Here is a 15,566-nt window from a genome sequence, read left to right as displayed (position 1 = left end):
CCTCTTCAGAGAACTGTCTTTTCATATCTTTTGCCCATTTTATAATTGGGCTGTCTGTACTATTGTCATTGAGTTGTAGGATTTCTTTGTATATGCAAGATATCAGTCTTTTGTCAGATACATGGTTTCCAAAAATTGTTTCCCATTGAGTTGGCTGCCTCTTTACCTTTTTGAGAAATTCCTTTGAGGTGCAGAAACTTCTAAGCTTGAGGAGTTCCCATTTATCTATTTTCTCTTTTGTTGCTTGTGCTTTGGGTGTAAAGTCTAGGAAGTGGCCTCCTAATACAAGGTCTTGAAGATGTTTTCCTACATTATCTTCTAGGAGTTTTATGGTACTTTCTTTTATATTGAGATCTTTGGTCCATTTTGAGTTAATTTTTGTGTAGGGGGTGAGGTAGGGGTCCTCTTTCATTCTTTTGGATATGGATATCCAACTCTCCCAGCCCCATTTGTTGAAAAGACCATTATGGCTCAGTTCAGTGACTTTGGGGGCCTTATCAAAGATCAGTCGGCCATAGATCTGAGGGTCTATCTCTGAATTCTCAATTCGATTCCATTGATCTATATGTCTATCTTTGTGCCAGTACCATGCTGTTTTGGCAACTGTGGCTTTATAATAAGCTTCAAAGTCAGGGAGTGTAAGTCCTCCCACTTCGTTTTTCTTTTTTAGAGTGTCTTTAGCAATTCGAGGCATCTTCCCTTTCCAAATAAATTTGATAACTAGCTTTTCCAAGTCTGCAAAGTAGGTTGTTGGAATTTTGATTGGGATTGCATTGAATCTGTAGATGAGTTTGGGTAGAATTGACATCTTAATGACATTTAGCCTTCCTATCCATGAACATGGAATATTTTTCCATCTTTTAAGGTCCCCTTCTATTTCTTTTAGTAGAGTTATGTAGTTTTCTTTGTATAGGTCTTTTACATCTTTGGTTAAGTTTATTCCTAGGTACTTGATTTTTTTAGTTGCTATTGAAAATGGTATCTTTTTCTTGAGTGTCTCTTCAGTTTGTTCATTTCTAGCATATAGAAACATTACTGACTTATGTGCATTAATCTTGTATCCCGCTACTTTGCTAAATTTGTTTATTAGCTCTAGTAGGTGTATCGTTGATTTCTCAGGGTTTTCTAGATATAGGATCATATCATCTGCAAACAATGACAGTTTTACTTCTTGTTTTCCAATTTGGATGCCTTTTATTTCTTTGTCTTGCCGGATTGCCCTGGCTAGCACTTCCAGCACAATGTTGAATAAGAGTGGTGACAGCGGGCATCCTTGTCTTGTTCCTGATCTTAGAGGGAAGGCTTTCAGTCTCTCACCATTGAGTACTATGCTGGCTGTGGGTTTTTCATATATGCTCTTTATCATGTTGAGGAAGTTTCCTTCAATTCCTACCTTTTGAAGTGTTTTTATCAAAAACGGATGTTGGATTTTGTCAAATGCTTTTTCAGCATCTATTGAGATGATCAATTGATTTTTCCCTTTTGACTTGTTAATGTGTTGTAATACATTGATTGTTTTTCTTATGTTGAACCATCCTTGCATGCCTGGAATGAACCCCACTTGGTCATGGTGTATGATTTTTTTAATGTGTCTTTGGATTCGATTTGCAAGTATTTTGTTGAGGATTTTTGCATCTATATTCATTAGGGAGATTGGCCAGTAGTTTTCCTTTTTTGTAGCATCTTTGCCTGGTTTTGGTATTAGATTGATGTTAGCTTCATAAAATGAGTTAGGTAGTGTTCCATTTTTTTCAATGTTTTGAAAGAGTTTGAGTAAGATTGGTGTCAGTTCTTTCTAGAAAGTTTGGTAGAATTCCCCTGTGAAGCCATCTGGCCCTGGGCATTTATTTGTGGGAAGATTTTTGATGACTGATTGGATCTCTTTGCTTGTGATGGGTTGGTTGAGGTCTTCTATTTCTTCTCTGGTCAGTCTAGGTTGTTCATATGTTTCCAGGAAATTGTCCGTTTCTTCTACATTATCCAGTTTGTTGCCATACAGTTGTTCATAATATCCTCTTATAATTTTTTTAATTTCTTCAGGATCTGCAGTTATGTCACCTTTTTCATTCATTATTTTGTTTATATGGGTCTTCTCTCTTTTTGATTTTGTCAGTCTAGCTAGGGGCTTGTCAATCTTGTTGATCTTCTCAAAGAACCAACTTTTGGTGATATTTATCCTTTCTATTGTTTTTTTGTTCTCTATGTCATTTATTTCTGCTTTAATCCTTGTTATTTCTTTTCTTGTACTTGGTTTAGGATTGGTTTGCTGTTCATTTTCTAGCTTCTTCAGTTGATCCATTAGTTCTTTGATTTTGGCTCTTTCTTCCTTTTTAATATATGCATTTAGTGCTATAAATTTCCCCCTTAGCACTGCTTTTGCTGCATCCCATAAGTTTTGGTATGTTGTGTTCTCATTTTCATTCGTCTCTATATATTTAGCAATTTCTCTTGCTATTTCTTCTTTAACCCACTGATTGTTTAGGAGTGTGTTGTTTAACCTCCAGGTATTTGTGAATTTTCTAAGTCTCTGATGGTTATTGACTTCTAATTGTATTCCATTGTGGTCAGAGAATGTGCTTTGAATAATTTCAATCTTTTTAAATTTATTGAGGCTTGTTTTATGTCCCAGCATATGATCTATTCTGGAGAAAGTTCCGTGAGCACTAGAAAAGTATGTGTATCCTGGTGATTTGGGATGTAATGTCCTGTAGATGTCTGTTAAATCTAATTCATTTATCAGATTGTTTAGGTTTTCAATTTCCTTATTGGTCTTCTGTCTGGTTGATCTATCTATAGGAGAGAGTGATGTGTTGAAGTCTCCCACAATTATTGTGGAAACATCAATTGCTTCCTTTAGTTTTGCCAATGTTTCTCTCATGTATTTTGTGGCACCTTGATTGGGTGCATAGACATTTACGATTGTTATTTCTTCTTGCTGAATTGCCCCTTTTATTAGTATGTAGTGGCCTTCTTTGTCTCTCAAAACATCCCTGCATTTGAAGTCTATTTTATCTGAGATTAATATTGCTACACCTGCTTTCTTTTGGCTGTAGCTTGCATGAAATATTTTTTTCCATCCTTTCACTTTCAGTTTCTTTGTGTCCCTGTGTCTAAGATGAGTCTCTTGTATGCAACATATTGATGGTTCATTTTTTTTGATCCATTCTGCGAATCTATATCTTTTAATTGGGGAGTTTAATCCATTTACATTCAACGTTAAAACCGTGAAGGCATTTCTTGAATCGGCCATCTTATCCTTTGGATTATGTTTGCCATATTTTTCCCTCTCTCTATTAATATCCTTTATTGTACCCATACCGAATCTCTTTAGTACTGAACCTTTCTCCAAGTCTCTCTGTCCTGTCTTTGTTTCTCTGTCTGTAGGGCTCCCTTTAGTATCTCCAGTAGGGCAGGTCTCTTGTTAGCAAATTCTCTCAGCATTTCTTTGTCTGTGAAAAATTTAAGCTCTCCCTCAAATTTGAAGGAGAGCTTTGCTGGATAAAGTATTCTTGGCTGGAAATTCCTCTCACTCAGAATTTTAAATATATCGTGCCACTGCCTTCTCGCCTCCATGGTGGCTGCTGAGTAGTCACTACTTAGTCTTATGCTGTTTCCTTTGTATGTGGTGAATTGCTTTTCTCTTGCTGCTTTCGGAACTTGCTCCTTCTCTTCTATGTTTGACAGTGTGATCAGTATATGTCTCGGAGTGGGTTTTTTTGGATTTATTCTATTTGGAGTTCGCTGAGCATTTATGATTTGTGTATTTATGTTGTTTAGAAGATTTGGGAAGTTTTCCCCAACAATTTCTTTGAATACTCTTCCTAGACCTTTACCCTTTTCTTCCCCTTCTGGGACACCAATGAGTCTTATTTTCGGACGTTTCATATTATCTATCATATCCCTGAGGTCCATTTCGAGTTTTTCAATTTTTTTCCCCATTCTTTCTTTTATGCTTTCATTTTCCATTCTGTCATCTTCCAGGTCACTGATTCGTTGTTCAACTTCCTCTAGTCTTGTACTATGAGTGTCCAGAATCTTTTTAATTTGGTCAACAGTTTCTTTAATTTCCATAAGATCATCCATTTTTTTATTTAGTCTTGCAATGTCTTCTTTATGCTCTTCTAGGGTCTTCTTGATTTCCTTCATATCCCGTACTAGGGTCTCATTGTTCATCTTTAGTTCTTTGAGTAGCTGCTCTAGGTGTGTCTCTTCTGGTCTTTTGATTTGGGTGCTTGGGCTTGGGTTATCCATATCGTCTGGTTTTTTCATATGCTTTATAATTTTCTGTTGTTTTTGGCCTCGTGGCATTTGCTGACCTTGATAGGGTTCTTTTAGGGTTTGTAGACCAGTTGAAGTCCTTATCTCTAATTTATCAGATCTACAGCTTCGTGGAGTACACTTTCTCTAACTAACCAGCAGGTGGCGTCCACGAGCCACCTGTTCTCCACAAGCCAGATCTCCCCTGCTTAGCCTTTTTGGTGAGTGGGGGAGTGAGTCTTGTGGGGCCCAATTGGTGTCCCAAGCTTGCGTGTGTAGTTGGTGTTGCCTGCCCTGTATGTGGGGCGTGTTTCTGGGCAGTCGGGGAGGGGGGGTGGCCCTAACAATCAAATCTCCCTGATGATCCTAGAGTTTTAAAGCTACTGCAATAGTCTAATCCTTCAGTTCAGTCCTGCCACAGTTTGTCTCTGCCACTGACCCACAAGTCTTTGGTATTGGCGTATGGCTCCTGAGACTTGCAAGTGGGCCCCTCTTCCAGGCTGTGCACCCCGGGTCCTCTGTTGAGGGATGACTGTGCTATGTCACAGGTGAGTGCCGTCCCCCCAGGGCAGTTCTGGGCTGCTGGGCTGTGTTGGGAGGCTCCCAGTCTGCTCAAATGATGGCTGAATGGGGCTCTGTTAATTCACACTGCTCCCCCTTCCCAGCTCTGGGACATTCAGTTGAGGTTGCAGGGAAGGCTAATGTCCACGCCCAGTTTTGTGGTGTGTGCCTGTTATTTGAAGCACTTCCGTCACACTGGGTTGTCTGGGGCAGCTCTGGGCTATGGGGCTGGCGATGGGCAGGAGTGTTTCCTGTCCACCAGGATGGTGGCTGTGAGGGGACACCCCCCTTTTCTTGGGAAGTTGTGTTGTTTAGTGAATTTTCTCAGCCACTGGATTATTGCCTTTTGTCTCAGAGCTCTCTTAGTTCTGCTCTTGACTTGATGTGCCCAAATTTCAATTCTTTGAAGCTTTCTGTATTGAGCTTCTTAGAGTAATTGTTTTAGAAAAAGCAAAAAGGATTTAAAAAAAAAAAAAAAAAAAAAAAAAAAAAAAAACGGCCCTCCTCAGAGATCTAATGGGTTATTGAAATGCTAATAGACAAAGCAACCAGGGCCATTAAGGAAAGGTGTACAGGGCAGAGAGATCAGCCTTGCTTCGGGATTTGCATATGCGCCTCAAGGCCTGATCTCCGCCCTTCCCCTTTCTGTGTTCACCAGAACTCCAAAAATCCTCTGCTTTTATTTTGGAGTTTTTCGTGTTGTTTTTTTTTCTATGCCTGTCTCCTCTCTGCTGGGCTGGCTGCTCTCAGAGTCTCTGGTGTCTGGCCTCAGTCTATCTATGGTTGGAGTTTGAATCAGTAGAATGAGTTTCCGATAAGAGCAGCCACTGCAATTCTCCCTTCTCCTTCCTGGAGCTGACAGCCCCTCCTCCCCCGGGACTGAGCCTGGCAGGGAGGGGCGCGGGTCCCCTGGCCGCAAAAACTTACAGATTTTGCTGATCTCAGCAGTTCCACATTTTCATGAGTGTTGTATGAAGTATGCCCAAAGACAGATTGCTCTGTGGTGTCCAGTCCACGCAGTTCCTGGCTTTTTACCTACTTTCCTGGAGGAGTAACTAAAACATACAGCTCACCAGTCTGCCATCTTGCCCCACCCCCCTGATTATATACTTTAGATGGATTATATGGTGTGTGAAGATATCTTGATAAAATTGCCTTAAAAAAAACTGAACACCAGGTTGGAGCTGGATTCTTGTCCTGGACCAGTGCACTCAAACCTGAGTCCCCAGCACCTATCCAGCATCCTGCTGGCCTTCCTCTACCCAAGCCGCCAGGGGCACTTCCACCCCAGCACCTGGGTTCACTTTGTCCTTTGCTGTACTACGGCTGCCCCCTCTCTACTCGGCTCCTTTCCCACTTGGCAGCAATGAAGTTCCAGCCCAGCCAGGTTGGCAACCAGGGCTGTAGGGCACTCAGGACACGGGCATGCCTATTGTGCTTCTGAAGCAAGCAGGGGACAAGGTGATGCAATCAGTTCAGTGGTTTGTACCAGATGGAGACTGGGGCCACGGGAAGAGCCTGGTGGTGCTTCAAGTGAGTTCACCAAGAAGCTGGAGTTAAAAGAAAATTAGGCAGATTCCTAGGCATATTTGAACAGAACCAAGAAGGAAAGCACTGAACATATGTTTATGTTCTTAGGGTCACTAAAGTATTAGAAGATTTGAACGATTTTATAAATATGGGAAGGAAGTGACAGTGCTTCAAAATAGAAGATGCGATCAAAGTTCTCCAGTGTCATAAACTTGTTCCTGCAGAGTATCTGGAAAAGCCAACGCTGCCCTGTTTGTAACTGCTACACAGACCTCTGGGTTGCCATCTAGTGTAAGAAGGATCTCTACCACCATGTTTACAGTCTCATGGGGAGAGAGGCAGGCATCCAAATGAAGCTTGCAAACTGTCTGAATTTGCCTTACAGAATTTTCTAACAATTTATATATTTTTCAGTTGCTTTTAAAAAATTATTTTAATAGTGTAAAATATTTTAATGAGCAAAACCAGGTGGGTTTTGTTTTTTTTTTTTAATGCCTTAACTGTGCCATCTTCTGTGGTTTTGTGGTTTCTTGTTTGTCATTTTTTTCACAGCATTTAAATTTTTGTCCATTTGACATGAGTCTGTGGTTTATTTCGTAATTGTGGCTTCTAAAAGTGAGATCAACTTAGTTGTAGGTGTATTTTGCCCCTAAATTTTTTCCCTTTTACAGCACTAACTATTCAACAAGTTAACAAGTCCTGTGATAGGAATTGATGAAAATGATCATTCTTGGTCTGTACTTTTACCTCTATCCTAAGATTTGTTTCAGGGGATCACAATCAGAATTTATAAACTCTAGATTATTTTGGTCCAGTAACTGTTTTGACACATTATTTAATTTGCTCTTTACAGGAATTTGTCAACTCAGTTGTCTCAGTTTTCCCAACTAGTATTATGTCATTGGCTACCTGAGTTATTTCCCCTATAACTCAAGAGTATAGTATAACACATAGTCTGAACTCTATAGGGCAGGAGATTTTATGGAAGTTTTGTTAGCATGATAAGTAAATGCATATTATCATGACAGCGTATTCATGGAATTTGATTTAGCAGGCTCAGCTGTCAAATCCCATAATCTTTCTTTACACAGAGTGCTTTAGGATCATATTTCCCTCAGTTAAACCACTTCTAAAAACATATCAGTTGTTAAATTTTGTGACTCCACCTTAGTTAAACTTCCCTATGTAACTGATCCCACACGGTTGGGGTAGAACCTCAAATGTCCAGTGGTAATTGCTTCACAGTTGCATAAGATGGCTTTCTTGCTGTTCAGCTGTTACAGACTTCTATTGTTCAGGCACCTTAGAATGTCTCATCTTTTATAGGTTGTTGATAGACACAATTTCTCACATTACAGAACTTTTGGGGTACTGTTAATGTACCCTGAACTAAAAAAATTTTCTATTTTTATACTTTACACTTGCTTGAAATCAAGAATCACATCTAAAATACATAGGGACCTTTTCTGAAACTCCTCCACTTTCCCTAATGAGGTCAGTAATGAGGTGGAAGGGAAAATATTTAAATAAGATGTGAGATCAGGGAGAGTGAAAGATCATTCTCTTTGTAGATATAAGCATTTTATAAATAATATAACTGGTAATATTGCATAAATATTGCGTATAAAGTAGAACTCAAAGATTGCTAAAACATTTTGTTCTGCAATGTGTTAACTTTTAAAAATTTTAATTGCTGCTAAAAATTGAGTGTTGTTCCATTAAGGAAAACTGCTGCCACTAGTTTCAAAATTTGTGCCATAAATGCAACTGAACTTTAAGTTTTCATTCACAAATTAATGCTGTCAAAGAAATGAGTGAAATAGGAAATAACTCTTAACCAAAGACATAATTTCATTCTCACTCATGCAGTGTGATATATAGTCATCCAGAATTTTTCTATTTTATTTGGTGTGGAAGGTTATGTATTCTTGATACTTTTAAAAAGCAAAATGTTTTAAATCTCACAAATGACCTTTTCTATCAATCTCTAATGGACTGAGAGTTTTCTCAATAATCTCTTAGATTTTTTTAAAGTATATACTTCACTGCAGAGAAACTGGATTGCTTTTGTGTATAAGACTGCTTCTGCCTGAAAGTATTTGGGGTGGGAGGTGGGGAGGTTTAACTCGTATATGGTGTTCTCAGAGGTAATTAAAGATGATCTATAAACTATTGAACTATGTTTTTGACGTGTAAAATATGTACACTATGGATATTAACATCTCGTAAAAAATTAGCCTATAACTATTGTTGTATGATTTTCTTTGGTCTGAAACTTTTGCACCAAGTAGCGTCACTTGAGTCAGGATTTCTTCTTATGCTATTGTGCAAACCAACTGTCTTTAGTCTATTCAACTTGACAAATTCCCAACAAAATGCTTTATAGTTGCAACACTTTGAATTTCATATGAGTGGTTCTTCTTTACCATACTTCTGGAACCCAGTCTAGCAAATTAGAGGAGGGACCCTAAGGAGATTTATTTCTCTTAAGAGAATTAAGCCAAAATTTTCAGGTAAAACAGTTGAGCCTACTACAGATAACAAAACTGCTATTTTTAACCCTCCGCAGGTTGCAGAATGTTGGGACTGTCATCTGTGCCTTTTTGGGTGGTAGTTGAATAAAATTGGATGGCTAAATTTTTAATCCCATATGACCTCCAAATAAAAATGCAGGAAAGAAACTAGTGTTTTTAAATTAATCTTTGTAGACATGATGTAGAAATGTTCTGTAAAAAGGTGATATTCTCCAGCCAGGTACATATCATTCAATTTTCTGTTGATCACACCACCATATAAAGAAATAAAACTGAGGGGGTAGGGGAAATGATTGTTATGTACACTTTGAATTGCTTTGCATGCTCTCATTTGAGATAGTTGGTGTAAGAATCTTGGCTTTTTTATATTTATAGAGGTCAAACAAAGGATTTTTTTTTTTAAAGAAAGAATGTTATACTCCAAAGTATATGAAAAGAATATGACAAAGTATTTAATCTCCATTAGGTTAGACATTCTATGACTCTGTTTATCAGACCAGGATATTTATAAATAAAGTATGCTGGAGAAGAGAAGGTGTTAATTTATTCTGAAGTGATCGCTCCTTTTGAATGGAAGAAATTCTTTGCTCTTGAAGATGCTCAGAATATTATTTGATTCCAGAAATTGGACATTAGCTAGGTATAAAAATGCCTAAACAACATCTGTTCTGACATGACTGGGCTGGGAGGAAAGCTTGAAATGGGAGCAGATTAGATGAATGCCGTACTATTTTGGGAACCATTTCACTCATTTTTATCCCTGAAGCCCTTCTCTCGGAGGTTCCCTATGGAGAGACACACATCTGATTCAGACTCTGAAGGTTAAAAATTTGTGCCTTGCTATGTAGAATGTGTGGGAGAGGGAACAAAAGTTTAACTTGTGCTATCATTTTCCAAAAGCTGCAATATCTTTTCTAATGGCGTTTCTTTTCTTAATGAAGTAATTAAATGCCAAAAGCAACAGCTGCCATGATCAGGTAAAATGGACTTTAAAGATTGCCTGCACTTTATTATGTATTTTAGAGGGACTAGTTATCTCAAAGATTTGTTCTGAAGATATGAGCATTTATGTTTATTGTGTGTGTGTGTGTGTTTGCTTATTGTTCTGTTCATTGTAAATTATCTCAGGACTCACTGTATCCACACAGCTGTGATCCCTGTGCGGCATCAACATCCGACCATTATGGCCTCACCATTTTCTATATATTTATAAATATAAATATGTATATTTGGAAAATATTTATTTCCAAGTTTAGCACAGAAAAAAATCAGAATATAGAGAAAAAAGTAAAATAATTACCTAAAATCACCTAACCTAACCCTCAGATCAGTAGTATTGCCATTTTGTTCTATATGGTCCAGAATTTTTTCTATGTAGCTGTATATATACAAGTACATATATTTTAAAAATGTGATTAACCTTAATTTACTCTGTAACCTGTTTTCTCATTTGGGCATATATCATGAGTTATTCTCACATCAATAAACATAGATGTACATATTCATCACATGGATTTATAATCTATTTAATTGATGGACATGTTGCTTGTTTCTGATTATAGTGTTTTCAATTTTGTTACTTCTTTGCATAATAATTCCTTTTTCTTTATTGTAATATTGAGAGTTTTTGAGAATTGGAGAGGATATTAGGGAAAATCACGGCAAACTATTACATGCTCTCAACAAACCTTGAACAATTTTATTGGCATGGAAAAATGTTTTAGAATATATTAAAATTTTAAAAAAAATTAAAATTGTGAGCTTTTTGTCTTCCAAATTTTAGAAAATATTACAACACATCTATCGGAACCATAGGAGTTTGCACTAGAAGCAGAAAATGTTTTACATTAGAAATACATGAAAATTCCAGAAACAGATTCAAACTATTAAAAGATATATTCAAAATAATAGGGAAATAAATTATAATATAGCATTTTGAGATCCTTGAGTATAATGATGGCAGAGAAATAAAACTGATGCATAGAAATCACAGGATAAATTAGTAAAATTTCAGATGTATCAAAAAATTTAATATATTTTAATTATATAAAAATAGCTAGAAGTCTGAAGAGTGTATTTGACCCAAATGTGATTAATGATAAAATGAAAGATAGCAAAGACAACAGAAATATTTCATGTATTCTTTTTTTTTTCTCTTTATAAAAGTATCAAATTTATTTTAATATCTAGTTTCATTTTTAAATTAGCTGTTGGACAATTTTCTGTAAAATTCATATAAAAAGTGAGGAAAACATTAATAAGCTATGAAAGACTGACCAAGAAAAAAATTTTAGAGCATGTATTTATAAAAGCCATGTTTAATAGTAAAAATTACAGTTTTACTACTGAAAATAGTCTTTAGCTCTTTACTTCCAAATGTAACATTCTCATTTTGAAGTAATTTATCTATTTTCACCCCAATTACTATGCCCAACAAAATTTTTCCAAGCTTTCCTTAACACTTATGAAGTATGACTCAACTATTCATCTTAAAAGTTCCTTAAAAGAACTCTTTTATTTGATCAAAAAATATAGGACATCACTACCACGAGTTAAACAAAAAAATGGAATAAAAAACAAAAGTGGTATATAGTAAGCAAATTACCTTATAATAATGTTAACTATTTCACATTTCTACTTAGCGCAAGCAAAAATAAAGAGGTTCCAAGGTACTACAATATTTGGCATTTGTACTGCAAGCTTTAAATTATAATTTTATTCTACACAAGTCATGTCTAAGAAAATGGCCTTGCTCATAAATAAAAAAACTGTTATATCCAGCAGGCGGTATTTTACTAGTCAAGAGAACTCTTTATAAAATTAGGTTAAAAAAATGCAGAATGTCTGATATTTATATTACCAGTGTAAAGGCTAACAATCACACAAACCATACAGAAAATAAAGAATTAAATGATTAATATTTGCTTTGAGGAAACCAGATATGATTATATTCCAAGCAATAAGCAATAATGACAAAAGATGTGATTAATACACTGTCTTTTTTAAGCCCAAACATACTTTTCATCTTAAAGAGGACAATTTTTTTACTTTCTTTGCCCAGAACAGGACCTGAATTTAAGCTATTATTTGAATAAAGTTCATAATCTAAAGTCATTTTTTTCACCATAGGATATTTGTATTTCAGTAGATAGCCTAATAAATGATCAGTTATAAAGATTTTGTAGCATAAATGCCAATTTACCCAATAACTGTCACAGATACCACCATATTTCTAAAGCCAAGCCTAAAAGTTACTACAGTGCTGAGGTCATAACTAACATGATTCTTCCATATGGTCAGACTTTGTTTACTATATAATACGATCACAAAATCCAAAGAAGAAACCTTAGTTGAGTCCTTCTCCAAAGCTGCATAATTTTCCAAATAATTTTCCTCTGGTTTCAGAGCCTGTTTTTTTCTTCAATCCTTTTTTAGTCATTTGGCTTTTGCAACATTTTCTTGACGTTTTTGTTTCTTCTTCTGCTCCTTTTCCCTGGCCTCAATCATCTTGGCCAATTTCCAGGATAGTACAGCACTTGCTAGGAACAATGGAGTAAGGGCCAAAATCACTGTCGTAAGGAAGCCATATGGGTCCTTTGCAGCCCATTCCACAACATACTCAGCCTGAGCCTTTATATCAAACATCTTTGTAGTGGTTTTAGGAAAACTTATGCTTGAGTTGTGATCTCTAACTTTGTCCTGGAATTATTAGAGAGCCAATCACAATTTCAGATGACCCTTGGTTGTCTTCTTCCTTAGTTCTACCATACACTTCTGAGAGAAGGTTTAAATTCATCAGACCGGAAGCAGGAAGCTCATGTATTCTTAAAATAAATGCCCTTTAATATGATGAAATATAATAAAGTACACATCAGAAGGATAACAAGTAAACAAAAAGTATATATTATAATTAATAAAAATTACTATCCAAAATACATATAAAAAGGCAGCAAAATGTATAAAAGGGACGAGGTCATTGAGCAGATTGCAATTAATATCAAAAGAAGCAAATATCATAAGTAAATTACTACATGGAAAAATGTACATTCTTATTAGGTACTAAATAAGTACAAATTAATGTAGGAAAACAAAACACAGTAAAGATGCAAACACATGAAAGTAATTGGAATATTTAGAAATTGGTCTACTGTAGCCTGATAACTTGGCTTTGTCTTTCTGGAAAATGAGCAGGCAATAGGTAATGAGACCTTCAAAATGGTCATAAGTTTTGATTCTCAGTAATTTCACTTCGGGTTATGTACCCTCTGGTAGACAGAATAATGCCCTCCTCCCCCCAAACAGGTCCACATCCCAATTCCCAGAACCTGCAAAGATGTTAGGTGACATGGCAACGAGGAATTAAGGTTGCTAATCAGCTGGTCTTAAAATAGGGAGATTATTCTGTATTACCTGGATGGGCCCCATGTAATCACAAGGATAGAGATGAAGTGTGAGAAGGACTTAACCCACCATTGCTGTCTTTGAAGATGGAGGAAGGGGCTGCAAGCCAAAGAATGTGGGAAGTCTCTAAAGCTGGAAAAGACAAGGAAATGTATACCTGGTTTTTAGCCCAGTGAGCCCCATTTTGGTCTTACTGACCTACAGAACTGTAAGATCATACAATTTGTTGTTTTAAGCCACTAAATTTGTGGTAATTTGCTACAGCAGCGATCGAAAGTAATACCAGTCTCAAGGAAATAATCTGAATGGAAAAACAACACAACCACATATTTCTAATTGTGAAACATTTGAAGCTACTCATTTCAAGTAATGAAAATGAATTGAGAATGATTTTTTTTATCGTTTACATTTTTATGTAGTATCACAGATATTGGTATCCATTATCTCATTTAAAGCACAGTGAGGAAGCTGTGGCACAGAGAAGACCAAGATCCCACAGTGGAGCAGAAAATAGGAGTTCTGTCTATAGGAGAATGTGATCTAGAGTCAAGAAACCTGGATCTTTGTCCTGCATCTGCCAGGTGTGGTTCCTCAGCCACATCCCTAACACCTCTGAGCAGTTTTCAGATCTGTGAATGGGGCACAATGCCCCACCTCCTTAGCTGCCTGGTTTTGAGCAATAAATGAGAAAATGCATGTGAAAGTGGAGCATCTGCCATGGGCTTGACAGGATGACAAGTGAGGTTGCTGCTTTCTGAAAACGGGTTTTTAATGGATTTTTGAACTGCACACCTGGGATTGAGGGACTGAAGAAAATGGAGTTTGGGACAGTTTAAATCAGTGAGAGACAAGGGAATCATATCCTGATAGCAGTGAGGGTGGGCTGAAACAGGATAGAGTAGAGTTGTGATTACAGGTAAAGTGTAATTTGTGCTTCTGGAGGCAAGAGCATGTAGAGGAAACTAAAACGCACTTGCTCATTTTATTATGTACACCTCAAAAGACCTTTGAACATTAGGCAACTCATAAACTGACACCTGGTTCCCAACATCCTCATTCTTTTGGTGTCCTCCCTCTTGTAACACTCCTCACTGTGCCACATGCCTTGGATTTTTCTCCGGTGATGCCCCACCCACCATGCAGCCCTCCAAAGTCCTTTCCCTGCGTCACTTCTTCTCTTCTAGTCATGCAGAATCGAGGCTGAGGTTCTCTGCCAGGACCTAGCCCACCCCTCCCTGAGTTCCAGAAGCTGCTTCAGCACTTCCCTGGTGCCCACCAATGGGAGTACAGGGTGTGCCTGGAAGAGAACTTTGAGACACACATTGTGCAACCCCGGGATGTGTGACAAGAGCCAGACTCTCAGGACCTCATGAGGCTGACCTGGGGCAGAGTCCATCTTGGGTCATGGTAGCAAGGGAATCATGACTTGTACAGCCAGGATGATAGCAGCAGGTTTGACGTACAACAAGGAGGCTTCAAGCTGGTACACCTCAGGGTGGCATACCTCCTAGCTGGGCTTAGGGTCAGAGAGAATAATTGCAACAACAACAACAGTGATACTCTGTGTGGGTGTGTGTGTGTAGCTCTTTCCCTTATACAAGGTGCTGTGCTATCATCTGATTTGATCTTGAGACCCACCTCCCCAGACTTGCCAGAGTGGATCCAAAGCCTTAGAATACTTCTAAATCTGGGTGATTTGGACCTCAACCCACCATTTCTCCAGACCAGACTAAATGCCATGTGGTCATCATCAGATCCAACAACTTACTATTTGTCCAGTATTTTGTTTGATGCTTTATATAGAGAATTCTCTTATCTAATCTTCTCAGCAACACTTTGAGGAAAGTATTCTTTATCCCCATTTTACAGAGAAGGAAACGGAGGCTTGGCAATGTTAAATAACTCGCCCAAGGTCCCGGGGCAAGACAGCAGTGAAGCAGGCTTCAAACCCAGGGTTGCTTGTCTCCAAAGCCCACATTCTTGCCACTTCTGGCCATGCCAGAGGGAGTTTTGCTGGGGCAGTGACCTGGAAGAAGGTAGGGAGTTTTGCAGATTTTTTCTTAGTTATCCAAAGGGACGCATGCCACCATCTTTGTGGTTCCTGGTCGCTGCTAAGCGACAGTGCTGGACACGGTGCTGAAAATGTCTCTGTATTCTGTTTATACACAGAGGGAGGCAGGGCTGCAGAAAGGATATTTTTTTTTTTTTTAATCATCATTTTATTGAGATATATTCACATACCACGCAGTCATACAAAACAAATTGTACTTTCGATTGTTTACA

The 15,566-nt window shown here is 37.6% G+C and overlaps 2 protein-coding genes across 5 annotated transcripts in view; one reads left to right on the top strand and one right to left on the bottom strand.

Moving 5' to 3' along the window:
* Positions 1–15,566, top strand: part of PAPSS2 (3'-phosphoadenosine 5'-phosphosulfate synthase 2) — a 111,149-nt gene that overhangs the window by 43,059 nt on the left and 52,524 nt on the right. The window lies entirely within an intron of this gene.
* On the bottom strand, positions 12,318–12,544 carry LOC119510145 (small integral membrane protein 15-like). The gene has a single exon (XM_037804294.1). The coding sequence runs from the start codon at positions 12,525–12,527 to the stop codon at positions 12,318–12,320; it is 210 nt and encodes a 69-aa protein (XP_037660222.1). The 5' UTR covers positions 12,528–12,544.

Source organism: Choloepus didactylus, chromosome 15, assembly GCF_015220235.1.
Source record: "Choloepus didactylus isolate mChoDid1 chromosome 15, mChoDid1.pri, whole genome shotgun sequence".
NCBI classification, from domain to species: domain Eukaryota; kingdom Metazoa; phylum Chordata; class Mammalia; order Pilosa; family Megalonychidae; genus Choloepus; species Choloepus didactylus.
The sequence above is the reverse complement of the archived record's forward strand: the minus strand, read 5'-3'. Positions and strand labels throughout refer to the sequence as shown.